Source organism: Eretmochelys imbricata, chromosome 9, assembly GCF_965152235.1.
Source record: "Eretmochelys imbricata isolate rEreImb1 chromosome 9, rEreImb1.hap1, whole genome shotgun sequence".
NCBI classification, from domain to species: domain Eukaryota; kingdom Metazoa; phylum Chordata; order Testudines; family Cheloniidae; genus Eretmochelys; species Eretmochelys imbricata.
The window spans coordinates 21,408,537-21,428,561 of record NC_135580.1 but is presented as its reverse complement, the minus strand read 5'-3'; the positions used below and the strand labels follow the sequence as shown (position 1 = coordinate 21,428,561).

The 20,025-nt window shown below is 42.4% G+C and overlaps 1 protein-coding gene and 1 non-coding gene across 2 annotated transcripts in view; one reads left to right on the top strand and one right to left on the bottom strand.

Annotated features, from left to right (window-relative positions):
- Window positions 1–8,721: 8,721 nt before the first annotated feature.
- On the bottom strand, window positions 8,722–8,826 carry LOC144270694 (U6 spliceosomal RNA). Its single transcript, XR_013347201.1, has one exon. It is a non-coding gene; the product is annotated as a U6 spliceosomal RNA (small nuclear RNA).
- A 6,339-nt stretch (window positions 8,827–15,165) lies between these two features.
- OTOL1 (otolin 1) overlaps window positions 15,166–20,025 on the top strand; it is a 29,133-nt gene continuing 24,273 nt past the window's right edge. Inside the window, exons 1-2 of the mRNA XM_077826872.1 lie at window positions 15,166–15,664; window positions 18,830–19,710. Of these exons, the coding sequence (XP_077682998.1) occupies window positions 15,166–15,664; window positions 18,830–19,710 (1,380 nt within the window). The remainder of the gene's footprint in view (window positions 15,665–18,829; window positions 19,711–20,025) is intronic.

Below are 20,025 nucleotides of genomic sequence, written 5' to 3'. Positions count from 1 at the left end.
TAAATATGTGTTTGGTTTTCACATCCTACCAAAACCAAACCTGGCAAACAGACAGACCAGTGAAAAACAGCTGGATAGGGGGCGAAGAAAAGGGAGGTTGATGGTAAAAGCAACAGTGGTGGTGGTGACAGTGGAATCTAAAGATGCAAGTAGGTACTTGCCCCCTTTTGAAAATCCCACTAAGTGACTATCTGCATCATTAGGCAGTTAAATACTTTTAAAAATTAGATTCTTGGAGCCTGATCCAAAGCCTGCTGAAGTCAATGGAGTCTTTCCATTATCTTCAAAGCGATATTGATCAGTCCCTCACTTACTTGAGGGACCTACAGTCAATCACATGTAGGCCCTGCCCCCGATCCCTCAGGCCACACCCACCTGTCACCCTAAGACCCACCCCCTGGGGGTATTAATTCCAGGGTCAAGATGGACACATGACCAGAAGCAAAGGGTGTCATGTGACCCCTCTAAGAATTCCCCCCACCGCCCTATACCAATAAGAGCACAGCACTGCCCCCAGAAGTCCCAGTGCTGTGCAGAAGAGGCCATTTTGTTCTAAAAATGTGTGTTTTAGAGATCATGGAAATAATGAGAGGAAACATGGACTCCTTCACCACCCCATGAGAACTTCAGACTTTGGGTTTTAGCTCTGAGAACCTTAGACCACCCGTGGAGGAAGCACTACATCAGCAACAGTTCTGAAGAGGAGGAGGGAGTGGCCATGGGGAGCCCTTTGTATCACATTGATGGATACACTGTAACCTGATCCTGAAACCCAAGCTCTTGTGAGGCAGCTCGACGAGCATGACGGCCTCTCGTTGTCTACCCCTATGGAGGAAGGTGACCACAGCTCAAGGGAGTCGCTGGTGGCAAGGTGAATGGAAAAGACATCACTTAGGTAAATGAACCATTAAGAAGTGATGGTCGAGGATAGGGTGTAATGGGGTTACGAACTGACCCAGGGTTGTGTAAATCTAAAAACAAGCAGTAGGGGGGCTTACAGTGTTTCTTTTCTGAAAATCTCTCAGCTCGACGATGTCTTTCTAGAGGCTTTTGAGAACTCACACATTGATAGCCCTGTGGGAGTAAATTTATCATGCATCAGCTGTTTTTGCTCGTGTCTGAGACACAGATCTCAAGAGGAAAATCCAGCTGGGATACCCTGAAGCCTCTTGTTTCTGGTGGAGGTGTAATTTTATGTACTCTGAAAAGAGTTTGTCAGATTTTTCTTCAAAATGCCAGATTTAATAGATTTTAGCCACCACATACCCCTTTGTTATGGCCGCGTTCAATTCCACCATGCACCAAGTCCCCAGAATGGCCCTCTCCTCGTCAGTATGGGTGCATGTCTCCCGTTGCTCAGTTTCTGCACAGGTTCGGCATAGCGGAAACATAAGTTTGCTACCCACTTTGACAGGTAACAATGTGAAAAAGAAGCCTTGCGGGGGTACACTTTAACTTTTGCAATTCCAAAATTGCAAAGGGTCCAAATTTGTCATGAACAAAATGGGGGTTTCTGATAGGGTATTCTTTGGTTTTTGTTATGAAAGGGTACAGGCTGGTAAAATCATAATAGTGGATTTCTTCACTGGGGTTAGGTTTGTAATATAGGCGGATAGCATTAGTCCTCCACCAAAAAAGAGCATCCGTAGGCATGAGAGGCTGAGGCAGCTGGGCTTTGTTTAAGAAATCTGCAGTCTCCCTCTCTGTTTCTATCATCACCTCCCGCTCGTGCTCCCAGAGGGTCCTCACTACATAACCAAGTCTTTTCAGATAGTCGGTGTCGAGCTGCGTCTTGTAATAAAGAAACCCAAAAATTGTCCCCATCATAGGGTTCTGTGCTTTTTCACAACAATAGGTGACACAGCCGTGGAAAAACCACCCATTAAACTCAAAGGCTGTGCATACCCCCTTAACGATGGTGTAATGGTCTAGAAAGTAGGGCACCTACCTGTAATTCCCCTCCCTGTAAAGCATGCCGTATCTATATATTTTCTTTGTAAGAGGTATACAAGAGCCACTGAATAGAGGGGGTCAAATATCTCTTTTTCTGCCTGTGATAGTTGTCTGGTGGGAGAGGAGCTACTGTGTTAGGCTGCAAAAACATAAACCCGTACATAGCCATGCAGACAGATGCCAGCATTATATACACAATTTTACCTCTGTGAATTTACCAGGGCCTCTCTCTACAATAACTCCCATCTCTGTCCTTTTCATGATCTCTTCTCTGTACAGGATACAGGCCCGTCTCAAAATGTGGACATCCTGCTGACAATAATATGCGAGCTCTTTCTGCAAGTCAAACGTCTCATATCTGTTGTCCCGATACCAGTCAAGAAATTCTGCTTTCTCCCTGGGCATCATGTTATCTACGCCATAGAGCTTCACCCCGGGCATAGGCCCCATGTAATTTTGGTTTTCTAAAGAGTTAAAAAAATGTGCGAAATACCCTTTGCAACCTTCAAACCCCATCACCTATGGGAGCTTGCTAAGTTTCATGGGCAAGAAGATTAAAGAGTCTATAAAATGAATGCCTAGGGCCTTAACTTCCGTACACATTAGTTTACTACCCTGAGTTATCAGTTCTATGCCCATCTTTTCCTTCAGTAACTGTCTAACAACGAAGTACGCATCATAACCTTTGGAATTGTGTGCTAGGAACATGTAGTCCTGGAACTTTTTGCCAATGAAGGTCTTAACAAAGGTAGAAAGACACTCACAGCCCATAAATTCCCAGGATTTTTATGGCTTTAGGGTCATAGCAAAAATGTAATTGGGCACATGCAACCCCGTCTCCTGCATTCATTCAAAATTGTAAAAAATATACTTTTTTGATGATTCAGGCTTTCTAATGCTATCCATAAAACACAGGTGGCTGTCTACATCGTCGATGATCAAACCCTGACAGTGCTTACAATGCCTCCCTTTACACCTCTGCCCTTTGTCCACGTAAGACTGACACTTATCACACAACGTTGTAGACAGGCATTCGACTTGTTTTTTCGATGTGCAGTCAACGTGTCTGTCTAAGCACTCTTTGGAGTGACAATACAGTCTACAGCTAGGACACCTCAGCTGCACGCCCACACCGTCAGAGCACGTCGCACTCAAGCAGAGGTGGCAACGATACCTGCAAGAGTGGTCGTGACTGTACACTATGTGGCAAATGTCACAATAATTTTTCGCACTGAACAACTTTTTCACATCGAGAACCCCATAATAATGCTCATCGTGCAACAGGATGAAAAAAGTATTGGGGTACACTGGGCCTCCTGTTTAAAAAAAACCCCACCTGCCTTTTGCCACATAAAGCATCACCTGTATGTTGACTCCTAAATGCTGTTAAAACGCTGCTAGGTTGCTGAGCATAATTTTTTTTTATCTGCCCACCCCAGTTTCTCATGCAACTTTCTCGCCCCGTCTAAGAACTCCCCGTCTGTGGGTTTACAGTCGGACATGACAGCCAAGAACCCGGCCGCAAAACGCAGATTGGTACCGGTGTAAGTCAGGTCTACTAAGCACTGTCTCTTTTTATGGATGGTTTGATTACTGAGGATAGAATTTAAAACTCTGTGGCCACCCCCGCCCATGGTTTTTACTATGTCACAACGAGGCGCAATGTCCCATCGACATGCATCTCCCTATTACTCTGTAACAGCTTTGAGTTCTGATTTAAGAAGTTTTCAGCAGACAGCTCATCTCTAGTTCTTATTGAAAACAAAGGTTGGTTAAATTATGACTCTCTAAACGTAACTGAACGTAATCGTCAGGGGCTACCCTCTTGTTAAGGTCATTGAGAACTAACTGTATTCCCCTGTGTATGGCTTCAATGACCTGCTGAGCTGAATTCATTCGCTTAAGATTGACAAAACAAAATTCCTCATAATACACCGAACCCCCAAGTCTAGGTAATTCCTGTTGCCAGCTTCTCACTCGCATCATATACACGTCTGTTTGGGGGTCTGCATCTTCAGGGTTATTTGGAGGTTCCTCTATGGGAGCATCAGCTGCGTCTTCTACGTGAGACGCTATTTGAGAGTCAGACTTTGAGGGGCCACGGTGAGGATCATCAGGAGTAGACAGGGACCCATCTAGAGAGTTTTCTGGGGAATTTTCTAGATCAGACTCTGTGTGAGAGTCACCATCACCCCGCAGGTCAGATTCCACCTCCCCATTCTCAGACACATCAGTTTGAGAGCCTCCAATAGGGGGCATCTCTTTTGTTTTTTTTCTCCTTATCACATCTTTAGCCTTTTAAAATATTTTTACAGTGACCCTGGCCTGTAACTTTTGGGCAGCCATCTGTTTATCCCGCAAATGCTGTCCCCCCTTTACGAAGCGTCATATTTTCCTCAAATCTTTTTAGAATACCAAAGAGCTGTGCTGAGCTTATTGTGTTGGGAGAATGGTTCATAATGATTTTCAGATACTTCATAGGAGATACCCCAGCATCTCAGGAGCTTTCAGTCCTTGTTTTTTTTATTCACAACCATAAATGATATGGAAAGAGGGGTGAATAGTGAGGTGGCAAAATTTTCAGCTGATACAAAATTACTAAAGATAGTTAAGACCCAGGCAGCCTGCGAAGAGCTACAAAAGGATCTCTCAAAACTGGGTGATGGGGCAATAAAATGGCAGATGAAATTTAATGTTGACAAGTGCAATGTAATGCACATTGGAAAGCATAATCCCAACTATACATATAAAATGACGGGGTCTAAATTATCTGTTACCACTCAAGAAAGAGATCTTGGTGTCATTGTGGATAGTTCTCTGAATACATCCACTCAATGTGCAGCGGCAGTCAAAAAAAGCAAACAGAATGCTGGGAATAATTAAGAAAGGGATAGATAATAGGACAGAAAATATCATGTTGCCTCTATATAAATCCATGGTATCCCCACATCTTGAATATGTGTGCAAATGTGGTTGCCCCATCTCAAAAAAGATATGTTGGAATTGGAAAAGGTTCAGAAAAATGCAAAAAAAATGATTAGGGGTATGGAACGGCTGCCATATGAGGAGAGATTAATAAGACTGGGACTTTTCAGCTTGGAAAAGAGATGGCTAAGGGGAGATCTGATTGAGGTCTATAAAATCATGACTGGTGTAGAGAAAGTAGACAAGGAAATGTTGTTTACTCCTTCTCATAACACAAGAACTAGGGGTCACCAAATGAAATTAATAGGCAGCAGGTTTAAAACAAATAAAAGGAAGTATTTCTTCACACAACACACAGTCAACCTGTGGAACTCCTTGCCAGAGGATGTTGTGAAGGCCAAGACCATAACAGAGTTCAAAAAAGAACTAGATAAATTCATGGATGATAGGTCCATCAATGGCTATTAGCCAGGATGGGCAGGAATGGTGTCCCTACCCTCTGTTTGCCAGAAGCTGGGAATGAGTGACAAGGGATGGATCACTTGATGATTACCTGTTCTGTTCATTCCCTCTGGGGCACCTGGCACTGGCCACTGTCGGAAGACAGGATACTGGGCTAGATGGACCTTTGGTCTGACCCAGTATGGCCGTTCTTATGTTCTTTACCCCTAAAGAGTGTGCTCTGGGTTTGTGAATGTGTGTGTTTTCACTCATAGTTTTCTCACCGTTTGCTGTGCTGTTGACCACTGAGGAACTGGAGTTGTGTTTGTGTGGTTGTTTTTTTACCAGAGTCTTTTGTTTTGTCTTTGGGTTTGACGTATATGAGCTTTGAACTGCACTGATGCTTCGTCTGCGCTCTTTTGCTATTTTGCGTTGGCATTGTTGTTGTCATTAAAGGTCTCAGAGCAGATTCCTGGTTCTTTGGTGGTTCTGGTGGAGGTGTCTCTGTAGCTCCGAGTACAGCATTATCAGGAGAGCTGCCCATGTCTGATTAAGAAAAACAGAGATGTTCCAATTTACCATCAAATAAACATTTTACAAAATTTAATTTTACCATCTTTCTCACCTACACTTATGTATTTGGTTAAAATACAAAACTTCATAAAATCACCAAACCAATAAGCAAAATATATTTACTGGGCTTCATCCATCCATCAGCCATTGATGCTGGTGAATTTTCCTTTTCAGCTGCCTCTTTCCTTTTTCTTTTGAGCTTGTTTACCCTCTGGTCTAAGGATCTCTCATGTTTTGACCGTACTGTGGAGCAGACAACATTATTATTATAAAACACATGAAACTGTCTTGTAAACTTAAAAAATAAAATTCTCATTAGGGTGTTTTTCTATTTGAAAGTCATAGCTTTAAAACAAAATTGCTTTGTAATGAGTCAGACTCTTGTTTTTCCTCCAAAGTGGGTGGCATAGAGAAAGGAAAATATTCCCATTTCCTTACTTTATTTCAAGGTTGGCATATCTATCATTATGCTGTAAAAAAAATGAATTACAAGGGAAACCATATCACTGCCTATCAACATGGTTCTGGGAAGGAGCAGGACAAGAATCCACGTTGAATGAAATTTGGTCTTGTATAGATCTATAAAGCCATTGTCTCATAAAACAGTTGGTAGCCTGGATTTCACAGTATTAAAAAACATAATGATTACAGCATTTTGCCCTGGTCTACACTAGGACTTTAGATCGAATTTAGCAGCGTTAAATCGATGTAAACCTGCACCCGTCCACACGATGAAGCCCTTTATTTCGACTTAAAGGGCTCTTAAAATCGATTTCCTTACTCCACCCCTGACAAGTGGATTAGCGCTTGAATCGGCCTTGCTGGGTCTAATTTGGGGTACTGTGCACACAATTTGACGGTATTGGCCTCCGGGAGCTATCCCAGCGTGCTCCATTGTGACTGCTCTGGACAGCACTCTCAACTCAGATATATGATTGTTTGCCGTTGCTCTGACGCAGGGAGGGGCAACTGACGACATGGCTTACAGGGAGTTAAAATCAACAAAGGGGGTGGCTTTACATCAAGGAGTATTTCAGGCAAGACTTCACGGAGGGTTCCAATAAGAAATGGTGCACCTAAGTTATTGTTCTTATTGGAACAAGGAGGTTAGTCTGGCCTCTGATTGACACATGGCTAGATTTACCTCGCTGCACCTTCTCTGTGAGTGACTGCAGTGTGACCTAGAGGAACGAGTCCCCTAGACGGGGGTCGGGGAGGGGTTTGGCAAATGAGTACAAAACAAATCTGGTCTATTTCTTGTTTTGATCCACTCCATCTATCTTTTACATCTTTGGCTGGCAGCAGACGGTGCAGAAGGATTGCATGCCATCCACATCTCATGGCTGCTCGGCAGAAGATGGTACAATAGGACTGCTAGCCATCCTCATCTCTCGCCTGCCCGGCAGAAGATGATGCAATAGGACTGCTAGCAATCCGTATCACCTGCCTGCTCACCATAAGATGGTTCAATAGGACTAACTGCAGGACTAAAGAGAATGACCTGATCAAGTCACTCCAAATTTAGTCCCTGCGCCCATGTCTGTCCAGGCGCTCCTGATCGACCTCACAGAGGCGACCAGGAGCACCTCGGACATGATGATGACGGCTACCAGTCCTATTGCACTGTCTGCTGCCACAAGGCAATGGATTGCTGCTGCTGTGTAGCAATGCAGTACCGCGTCTGCCAGCACCCAGGAGACATACGGTGACAGTGAGCTGAGCGGGCTCCATGCTTGCCGTGGTATGGCGTCTGCACAGGTAACTCAGGAAAAAAGGCGTGAAACGATTGTCTGCCCTTGCTTTCACGGAGGGAGGGAGGGAACGGGGGCCTGACGATATGTACCCAGAACCACCCGCGACAATGTTTTAGCCCCATCAGGCATTGGGATCTCAACCCAGAATTCCAATGGGCAGCGGAGACTGCGGGAACTGTGGGATAGCTACCCACAATGCAACGCTCCAGATGTCGACGCTTGCCTCGGTACCGTGGAAGCACTCTGCCGAGTTAATGCACTTAATGCACTTAGAGCATTTTCTGTGGGGACACACACACTCGAATATAGAAAACCGATTTCTAAAAAACTGACTTCTATAAATTCAACCTAATTTCGTAGTGTAGACATACCCTTTAATATGGAATAAGTGTAGCACTATAGCTTTTGCTAGTGAAGGGCAAGGCTGACTTGAACAACGAGGCAATGTCTGACAGTCGAGCATTGCCATCGATTGGACAGATAACACCTAGAGAACTGTGTGTGGACTAAAGGAAGTTGTCCACAGAGGCAAAACAGACTGGACATGAAAACTGATGTCAAGACCGTGCCTTTTCTTAGATTTTGTTTTTTAATAGTGGGAGAACACTGAACTGTTTGGACCTATTTCTAGTTACTATGCATTAATTCAGATTGTATTTATTATTTCATGTCATCACAAGTTCATCTGTGTGAATGCACTGCCACTTTTCCAATGGGTAGAGGAGAGTTATTTCTGTATCTCAAGGAAGGAATATAGAAACACATACGTGTTCATTAGCTGAACAGAGAAAAATAGCTTTGTCATACCAAACAGTCAAAGATTTTGTGACTGATTATTCATATTTTCATTCTACTGGTAAGATTTCAGCCTACAATTTGATCATGGGTTGAAATCTCCTGAGACATCATTCAAGAGGCTTCTGTAATCTAGGGTTCCGCATCCAGAAATCAGGTCTGATCCAGCTTCAAAAACTACAGGGGTAGGTCTGGTCCAGGGATCTGAATTTGAACATCCCCAAACTCTGGTGGTGGTTCAGATCTGAAGTTACAGTATGGAGCCGTAGTGCTTATTTTTTTTTAAATGGAATGCTTCATGAATTTGCGTGTCATCCTTGCGCAGGGGCCATGCTAATCTTCTCTGTATCGTTCCAATTTTAGTATATGGTAGGTAGACACAACAGCCAGGAAAGAGTTAAGGGATCCCCTGCCTCCTGGTATGGCTGAATGGGGTATTTTAAGGAAGAGGAAGTTGGGTATGAGGAGGCGTCAGTGGAAGGGTTTGCCCACCTTCTTTATCCCTTCTCCCCCCAACCTGGTAGAGGCATCTCTGTAGAATACAAGCATTGCTTTCAGCTAAGTTGTCTATTTTGTGGTGTTTGTGACCTTTGTGGTAGTCAGTAAACTTAAAAAGGGCTTGATCATGTTGTGAGCTTTCCTTCCTTTCTCTGGCTAGGAAAACAGCTTGCTGTAATCAGACCCACAAACATTCTTTATTATCTCTTCACATCAAAATTCTAGATGTCTAAGTATTGCCAACTCTAGGGGTTCAAAGATCATGAATCATGCCCCCCAAATCATTAGTTTAGCATAAAAATAATGAGATTTTAAAAAATAATAAATTTGGAGATATTTTATTTACCTTCTTGTGGTTGAGCCTTTAGGGCTCACTTTTTAAGCTTTTTCTACAATATGATGATTAGAAACTTACCTTTTCAATGAAAACTGAGAGTCACAGGACTCCAGGAGGTGTGGTTTCCTGAAAAACACCAGATATCCCAAAACTCATGATAAAACCATGAAAGTTGGCAGCACTGATGTCTGCACTGAGTCCTTGACACTGTATCTTTGTTAGTAAAGATATAGGCTCCTAATTTTAATTAAAATCCGGCTTTCCTAGCAGAAAGTGGCAGGGATATGGAGATAGAGAGACCTTCTTTGGTGTGTGTAATAATTAGATGAAAACTGATCATATTTGGCTTAGTCAACAAAATTGGAATAAAGAGTCTTAAATAACAACACCTGCCCTGTACTGATTAATAGGGCACTGCTGTGTAAGTAATCCTGGTGCTTACCTTTTGTAAATATTGCCTATTTTAAATCCAAAACCTCTTAAAACTTGGCAGCCATCCACACCTGTGGGATTTTCTATGAACCAAATATATGAAAATAACTTTACATAACCTAAGTACAATGACAGTTGTGTGTAGATACGTTCCTTAATTTGTAAAATTTAGCAGAAATCTGAATCTAAACAAACCCATGCTTTAAAGTTTGGGGTGGGGTTTGAGATGGGAGAGGTAAGAAGGGAGAAATCAAACTTGTTCCTATTTACTGTCTTCACTCTCCTACTGAAGTGAATTGACTCCATCACTTGCAACTGGCTCATTACACCATATGTAACCTATGTCCGATGATAAACAGAGATATGTTAGCTCTCTGTGGTTCTAGTCTTACCCATTCCTCACTAAATTATAGCTTGTATTGAATTGTTTTAGACTATACTATATTAAATCACTTTCTCAAGATATTTTATTTTTTGATCTTCTTTTTCAGAATCATTAAAGTTTTAATCTATCCTTTTCCTGATTCCTGAGAAATATAATATTATAGTTGCCTTCATGAATGTCTTCCCATTTTAACCTATCTGAGTTCATTTGTGCATTCTTTCTTGTTCTAAATGTACTTGATAGAGACTTCACTCAGATTTGATAATTTGGTCACATAAGTGCATTGGTTTATAATCAAGGATATAAATAAAGATATAGAAAATAGCTCCACATTTTCCTGTAAAGTGTTCTGAATTGCAAAGGATATAGGCGTATGTACAAATTTGTGAATTACACTAACTGCTATTTAAAAAACAAGTATTGTATGATCCATCGCAGGACCATGTGGCGGTCTTGATTAAGGTGTAATCTTTACAGAACTTGTCTGTGATTTCAGAATTTAGTGTAGAGGAAATGGATACTTATTTTTATATTTGTGAAGGGATGAGACATTTGAATCATATTCCCTTGTTTGTTTGTTTGTATTATTCTTATTCTTATTTATTATTCAAACAAAAAAACCTAGTACAATAATATGACTGGGATCCTACTAAAAATAGTCTCCTGAGGGACATAGTAATAGTGAAGTAGCTGTAAATTATGTCTCTAATTTCAACGAGGAGTTTGATGACAGCATGAACTATGGGTGACATAAGTCAAATCAACCTTTAATTTTAGGAATTTTTAAGTTTGTAGAATAAGTTTCTTTCAAAAACAAAACTGCATGGCCTATGTGTGGAGACTGTAACAAGGGTGCCCGTTGTCATAGGGATATGTAGGAAATGGACTGGAACTATTTCACCATCTAATGAATCTCACATCAGAACATGAGGGTGGGGAATGTATCCAGTCATAACCCTTCTCCTGGCCCTGGAAATATCCACAGTCCAGGGGGCTACCTTGGTAGGTGGGGAGCCAGTGGAGCTATTCACTAATACCTGCATCTGTGAAGCTGACAACAAATCTGGGAGGAGATAGTAGTGCACATCCATGCTGGCGTGTGCCCCTAAAGCAAACTGAGTGTGAGAATCAGTGAGTCAACAGACAGACTAGTCAGGAGAGAAAAGTTCTGATAGTTTGGAGTAAAAACAAAAATTAAAGACTATTAAAAACTTCATAATGCATGGCTTGTTAAAGACTCCATCATCTCCAGAAAATTAGGGATAATAATACAAGTTTTCTGCTAGGCTTTTTCTTTTCTTTTCTTTTCTTTTCTTTTCTTTTCTTTTCTTTTCTTTTCTTTTCTTTTCTTTTCTTTTCTTTTCAAATGCAGTGCTGTAATATAACACAAATGGATACCAAATGCTTGTTAATATAAGTTGTCACTGAATTGTTATTATTTGATAGGAAAAAAACTTTCATGCTGTTTTTATTCCCTATATAATCAAATGATGAACAGGCTGTTGGTTACTGTTTACCTTGATTGCAAATATCTTCAGTGTTGCTAACAGCAAACGATTGCAGCATAGTTGTCTGTGCTAATGCACAGGTACTTCCTTCAACAGTGTGGAACAAAGGAAAACTAGGTGGTCTAACATTGCTCTCTAGTGGAATAGATAATGTCTGCAATGGTTTAAAAGGGTATCAGGATGGAAACTGCCACTAAAGAGTAAAGGGCCAGGACAACACCTCCTACAAGGACTGAACCTCTGTGAAGATCTCCTAACAGAGATTCCTCTCTTCCCCAGTGTCCCCTTTCAGGGAGTCAGGGGCAGATTGCCATCACATGGAAAAGGCTGTAGGGCTTGATCCCAAACCTGGTGGAATCCCTGGTTAGTCCTCAATGGCTCTAGCTCCAACAGACCCCCCCCTGCCAGCATGGGAGCCAGGCTGCCAGGAGCACCCCTTTGTTGTCCTAGTTGTCCCCGAGACCCTTGAAAGGGTAAAAGATAATATGGCCTCGGCTCTATGTTCATTTTGTCTAATTTCTGCAATCTGATGGGAAATGATGTGCATCCCTGCCCCATCCATGACTCCCTTCCCTGCTCACCTAGTCTCATTCCCTTCCCTAGCACTCACCCTGAACTGTGCGAGTCCTCCATAGGGCCTGACGTGGGGAGGTCTGTATCACAGAGGTGAGTTGAAGTAGGCATTTTTGTAATATTTTTATGAATCCTATGTGTGCCTCAGTTATGCATCCGATGAAGTGAGCTGTAGCTCACGAAAGCTTATGCTCAAATAAACTGGTTAGTCTCTAAGGTGCCACAAGTACTCCTTTTCTTTTTGCGAATACAGACTAACACGGCTGTTACTCTGAAATCTTACACCTAATAGTGTTACCCAGGGGGTGAAAAGAACTGTTTGCTCTTGGGGCATGCTAAGAGACATAGGTATGAATAATAATATGTTTTTAAACCCCGGTCAGATTCTTAGCTGGCATAAATCAGCATAATTATAGTGCCATGCTGGTTTAACCAGCTGACAATCAATCTGTCCCAGTGTCTGTCTCTACTGAAATTATAAAACTCTCACGTCATTGAAATATTTCTGTTGATCTAAAACCTTGTTTTTATAACAGCTACATCTTGTCCAAATTTGACCTAACTGGCCCTTTAAGCTCTAGAGTTTTCTTATAAATTACTTTCTAACATTGGTCCAAATGATTGAAGTCCTTATTCAGGCAAAATTACTCAGTCTTCTGTGGGACCTATGCCTGATTCAGGATTTGGCCTTTGTTCCTTTCAACAGTTAAATGCATTTTCCATTGGCTGGTTGTCTATTATCCCCATAAATAACAGGTATTGGATGTAATAATAGGTTTTGAGTTCTGAGGTATTATTTTATACATCAAAAAAGAAATTGTGAAGAAAAAAAATTAATTATGAGGGCACAAGGATGAACAAACCATTGCCTTCAGCAGCCTTTCCTGCAGATGCTTATTTATTATGGAGAAATACTGATCTTCCTGTATGTGTGTCTTTAATTATTGTACTGTGTACATGGTCTTTGTTCTTCATTTTGGTATTTAAGTCTGTTAATTCAGTTTGGGTTTTCAGTTTTGTGGATGCTGAAAAAGCCTATATATCTGCAGATTTTCTTTCAGGTAAGAAGCTTGCAATGAATTTGTATATCTGTGTATCTTTACCACTCTTTTTCTACAATTCAACATGTTATGCGATCTGTATTTCCTCTTCATCCATGTGAAGAGCTCCCATTAATATCAATGGGGGGAAACTATGTGTGCACGAGGAAAGGACTCATCCTGTCTGTCTTAATCTTCTTAGCTGCAGTGGGAATTTTCACTGCATATGAACTGATTAGTGCATATGACTTTTGTTTAAAAGGCTTTAATCACAGCCATAAGGGCTAGAAATATAATTTTTCTATGTGTGAGCTTAGATGCTGCGGAGATGCTGATATTCACCCAGGAAAGCTTCCCCATCTTCAGTGGCAAGTGAATTTTTCAAGCCTTGGGCTTGTTAACCCCCGAGGGTGTGTCTGGGCTAGACTCAAAGGTGTCTTTTAAAAACATGTTGGAAAACATGTTTAACACCATAGTGTAGGCAACGCAACTGCTAGGGTTCATCTCTGCCAGCTAACACATGTTAAAATACAGCTTGTCCCATGTCTACACCAGGGTTTTAAAATATACTAGTATGTTAACTAAAATGTTTTAAAAATATACCTAAGTCTAGATATAAATGATTTACATAATAATACCTACAGGCTCATTTGAGAGTGCTGTTCAATGCTTAACTAATGCAAAATTTCCTTTGCTTTTGTACTGATGGTTAAACCAAAACCTTAATTTCATCATAGTTTCTTCAGTGTGTTCAATTTAAATCTTTAATTTTGTTTTCTGATTCCAGATAAACATACTGTAGAAAGATACTTGGAAGTTCATTAAGTCTGTGTTTTTTCAAGTTTATCTCTCTGTTACTTGGTGAAATCTGCCAGATAGTTTTCTCTTGCATTTAGCACTGGGAAGAGAAGAAGATAGAAATTTGGGTAGGCAAATTTGGATTAATTGTTGGAGGCAGCCAGGTCTAAGCAGTTAGCGCTTGGGACTGAGTCTCCAGAGACCTGGGTTCTAATCATGTTTTTGACAATGGCTTGCGGTGTGACCTGGGACATGTTGCTTTGCCTCTCTGTGCTTTACTTATCTTAGTATCCTCATCTGTAAAATGGGGCTAATAAAAATTGCCACACCTACCTTACAGGAGGGGTTGTGAAGCTTAATTTATTAATGTCTGTGAAGTACTTTGAGATCTTTGAGTGGAAATGCTTTATAAACACTAAGTGTTTTTTATTTTGAGACTTGGTTACCCTGTTGCGGTCTATGGGAATCTACCCACAAATGCTCTCAGGAAGCTGAAGAGATTCTAACTCCCAAATTGGAAAGAAGCTCGAAGATACTTCATGTTACCTGGACATATTCACTGCTTCTGGATCGGGGGGGGGGTTGGGGGGTGGGACACAGCGATCTCAAGCCACTCTTTCCTTCCTTTGTGGGTGTTAGCCATGTAGATCAGTGCTGTGTGAAGACCACTACATATAGTATTACACTACACTGGCACTTTCCGTCCCCTCTCTGAGCTGTCCCCTTCACATTTCACGTGTGTGTGTGTGTGTGAGAGAGAGAGAGAGAAGTCCCCCCTCTTTTTGCCTCCTTATAATACACAAGAAACATGTAAATTTTGGCCTTTATGCCCCCAAATGAAGTCCTAGATAACTGGGCCCTGTGGCAGGACTTAGGAGTGCAAGTTACTTCACTGAAATACACTCAGATATCATATAGACTGTCATTTTAATTACTTTATGTTCCTATAAATGTGCATGTTCATGGGTATCCATTCAGACCTCTGTCTTTCATAAGAGCATGGCTATAGTTTGGTCACTTTTATTTTACAGTGCGCTTTCTGACTATTGCTGGAATGATTTCTACACTCCTGACACGGGCTCTGCTGTGCAGTGTCTGGTGTCCTGTGGCATCTACAACTATCTTCAGTTTAGCTCCCAACCAGTTATTCACAATGGATGCCCTCAATGGTGCTGCTGAAACTGAAGATCCCAAACAAGCATCTACTGTTCCCGCTGGTCCAGACCTGGGGAGAAATGAAACTGATCCAGTCGCAGATGTTGGAACTCAAGTAAGTTCCCAGCATGCTGTAACACCCCCAGCAACCTCTCTCTTTAACAATGAGGCAGGTGGAGTGGAAAATAACATTAACCTTCAAGAGCTGAAGCCCACTTCTACTGGCCCTGTACAACCAGTCATTTCAGAAGTATTTACCAACACAAACACTGAGAACACTTTTTCAGTAACAATTGATCCTAGAGGAGAGGAGGAAAATGATACCATCTTAATCCCATTACTTGGTGCTAGTGAAAGCATTGTATTTGATGATCACTTTGCTTCTTTCTCCATTAATACACCAAAGGAAAACAGAAGTGCAACAGAAAAACAGTGCTTCTGTGACAGTCCTGCGCCTGAAGGACAAAAGGGAGAACGGGGTGAAAAAGGGGATCCAGGTAATTTTATCACTTAATGCCTTTGGTCAGCTACATTTTTCAAATGAGCTCAATTATTTCCTAGGTAAAAGCAGATGCATCAGTATCATGCTGAGCAACCACAACTCTGGATTCTATGTGCAATTCTGAGTTGGACATGTTGCTTATGCACTGACTGTGCATGAAACTACAGACAGAGGTGAAAGTAAGCCGCTACACCCCTAGTAAGTAAGCTGTAAGTAAGCTAGAAGTAAGCTGTACTGGGACCAGCTTTCCCAGACGGCAATTTAAAGCCCTGGGGTAGCGGCCGCAGGGCTGCAGTGGGGATTTAAAAGGCCCCAGAGCTCCAGCTGCTGCTACCACCCCGGCCCTTTAAATCTCCACCTAAGCCCTGCTGCCGAAGCCCTGGGGTAGCAGCAGCGGGGCTCTGGTGGGGATTTAAAGGGCCCCGGAGCTCCAGCCCCTGCTACCGCCCCAGCCCTTTAAATCCCCACCGCTGCTACCCCAGAGCTCGGGCAGCAGGGCTGTGGTGGGGATTTAAAGGGCCCTGGAGCTCCAGCCACCGCCACCCCCCATGGCCCTTTAAATCCCTGTCTGAGCCCTGCTGCCGAAGCCCTAAGGTAGCGGTGGTGGGGCTCCAGAGGGGATTTAAAGGGCCGGGGTGGTAGTGGCTTCTGGAGCCCCAAGTCCTTTAAATCTCCACTGCTGCCCGAGCCCTGGAGCAGCGGCGGCGGGGCTCTGGTGGGGATTTAAAGGGCCCCAGAGCTCCAGCCCGCCACTACCACCCCAAGTCCTTTAAATCTCCACCTGAGCCCTGCTGCCCGAGCCCTGGGGTAGCGGCGGCAGGGCTCTGGTGGGGATTTAAAGGGCCTCAGAGCTCCAGCCCGCCACTACCACCCCAGGGCCCTTTACATCCCCACCTGAGCCCTGCTGCCCGAGCCCTGGGGTAGCGGCAGTGGGGCTCCGGAGTGGATTTAAAGGGCTGGGCTGCTAGCGGCGGACTGGAGCCCCGGGGCCCTTTAAATCCCCGAGGGAGCTTGGCTGCCGCTACCCCAGGGCTCGGGCAGCAGGGCTCAGGCGGGGATTTAAAGGGCTTTGGGCTCCGGCAGCTGCTACCATAGCGGAGCCCCAGGCCTTTTAAAGCTCTGCCAGAGCCCAGAGCCCCGGGGTAGCGGTAGCAGCCGGGAGCCCCCAGGGCTCCTCAGTGATTTAAAGGGCCCAGGGCTCCGCTGTGGTAGCAGCAGCTGGAGCCCTGGGCCCTTTAAATCGCGCCCGAGCCCTGAGGTTCCCAGCCGCCTCTGCAGCTGGTAGCTTGGGGGTGATTTAAAGGTCCCTGGGCTCTCAGCTGCCACTACCGCAGCTGGAGCCCTGGGCCCTTTAAATCAAGATGTAAAGGGCCAGGGGATTTAAGGCCCCGCCTCTTCCGGTTAAGGCCATGCCTCTTCGGGTTGTCCTGCTCCCATGCCCCCTGCTCAGGACTCCAGTGTACCGGTAAGTCCTCTAACTTACTTTCACCCCTGACTACAGAATGTAAACGAAACAAAACCCGCCTTGTCCAATTGTGCCTAGCCACTGTAACACATGTCACACACAGTGTTGTGTGCTAATTTGGTATTCTTGCTGTACCTGCAATAGACAACTTCAGACAAGCTGAGGACCATCCTGATTGCACTGGCTTTTTTGTGTCACAACTCATGATGTTACTGATCACATGTATGTGCACGTGTTAGTTTATAGCACACCTAGGATTGTTAATGGTAGCTAAGAAAAGTGCAAACCTTTCTAGAAGTATATGAGATTCAGCATGATGAGTCATAATGGCTCATTTGGAATCATTGCTATCTGGTGTATAAATAAACACACTTTACAGATACTTTACATATGTATTTAAGGATTCTTCAAGACAAGAGCTATTGATTCAATAGACTGAAATGGCTATCATGAAGTGTTTATAGTCTTTCATGTAAACAAGCATTTAGGGAGTTACTAGATTGTAGCTTTTGGACCTTCCTAGCTATTACATTTTAACACGTGTAATAAATCCACATTTAGGAGCAACTAAGGTGCCATGAAGCAAATTTAGAAAATTTTCGGCATGATACAGGATAATATCTGGGCATATTCTTTTGTATCAGTGCAGTGTTTGTACTGGTTCTATTCTCCCCTTGATATATCAATTACGATAGCATAAAAAATGAGAGGATTTATCCTTATTGCAGCCAACAAGAAACCCTTTGGAACTGTTTTTAAAGATTACTCCACATGAACAGTAATTTCTTTTCTAAATAAAAAATGTTTCTAAAAAAACTTGTAAAACTTGTAAACTTGTAAAGTTAATGTAACTTTTTTGTCACCCCAATATACCAATTTTTTCTAATGTTGTATTCAAAAGAAAAATCAAGGATGACCCTATGTTTGCAAGACCAGGCTCTAAAAATTTACAACCACTTACTCATATGTGTCATCCCATGAGTAGGTAATGTATAAAACTACTAATGTGTGTAAGCCTCTAGAGGATCAGGCCCCTTAGCTTTGATTGAAATCCTATATAGGTCATTAAAGTCTGCAAATGATTGCGGAGTGGAACGGCTGACCATCTTGAATTGTGTAGCTCTTCCAGTAGCACCGCAATTATGTGTTCTTTTGAGATGGCATGATGACCACTCCTAAACACTGTAGTTCACTATTTCGCATGAAACATTCGCATATCAGACTAGAGATGGCTCCAAACCACACCTCTGGATCTGGCACACTTAAATTTTGGAGAAGTTTAGATCCAGATTTAAATGTTGACCCATCTCTAAATTACATAATTTAAATTTCATCTTCAGAACCTTTAAAAACATAAACACATAATTTAAAAAATATATGTCCTTAATTTAACAATTTTTTTTGTATTTTTTTTAAAGGCAGGGTAATGTATAAATGACAAATAGCATGAGATGATAAGACTTTTCATTCTTTTAAATATTTGTCTATTGTAAAATATATCAAATGGGTAATTTTTCACATAGAAAACTTACAGCTTAGCTTTCTATAATCACACAGTATAGAATGACCATTATAAAATGAAAATGTCAAGTGAACATTCTGATATGGAATTTTATGTTTGTTTGGGACATTCCACACTTGATAAAGAGCATATATAGGATGGTAATGTCTGAAATACAGCTGTTTTCTTTGTAGGTAACCCAGGAAAAAAAGGACTACAAGGGCTTTTGGGAGAAACTGGACAACAAGGACGAAAGGGAGAAAAGGGTAATCAAGGATCCAAAGGTGATCTAGGTAAACCGGGGCCTCCTGGTCAGAAAGGAGAACAAGGTCGGTTTTCTTCCTGTCCAAACAGCAATAAAGGTGATGCTGGAAGCACTGGTTCTAGAGGTCCTCAAGGACTTAAGGGAGACAAAGGCGAGTGTGGAAAATCGGGTCCAAAAGGTGATGTTGGACTGCCTGGGAGTCCTGGAGAAAAGGGTCATGGAGGAGAAAGAGGGCAAACAGGTATGAGGGGACCAAAGGGATATGCAGGGCCACCAGGAGTCCGGGGGACTCCAGGTCTTAAAGGGGATGCTGGGGTTTATGGAAAAATGGGTCATCCTGGAAAACATGGACCATCTGGACTTCCAGGACGGAAAGGAGAAAAAGGACAGAAAGGAGACTGCAAAGAAAGTGACATCACAGCTTTCTCCGTTGGTCTTCAAAAAAGAAACAGCTTCCCACCACCAGGGTCTCCAGTGAGATTTGATAAAATTTTCCTTAATGAAAATGAAGCATATAATGTGGAGTCAGGTGTGTTTGTAGCCAGCACTGGAGGCATCTACTCTTTCAGTTACCACGTGAGTGTTTCCAGCAAATCACTGAGGGGTGCACTTTTCCACAATGGTAAAAGAATTCTGCAAATGTCCAGTGTAAGACCTGTCAAACAAGCTGCATATAATGTGTGTCAGGTTTCTGGATCTATATTGATTCATCTTAATGAAGATGATAAAGTTTGGCTCCAGATTTTGAACACATCTCAAAATGGCCTGATAGCTGATGAAACCACTGATTCTGTATTTTCAGGTTTTCTGGTATTCCCTGACTAGAAAATTTCAAAATCATATAAAATACTGTAGATGTGGTTCCTGCAGTACTTAAACATAGGAACTGGGGCACATCCAGCACTCTGCAGGATAAGGCACATATGCTGTGATTATAAACTGCCAATTATTGACAGTTTCAACTCAGATCACAAAGACAAATTGCTCTTGTTTGTAATATGTTACATATTTGTACATTTCACTCTATTTCATTTAACTTCAAATTCTGTTTATGGAATCTATGAATGGGTGTAATTTCTTTTTCTTTTACCTCAGCAAGGGCATTATTATCACTGTTGTGAATTG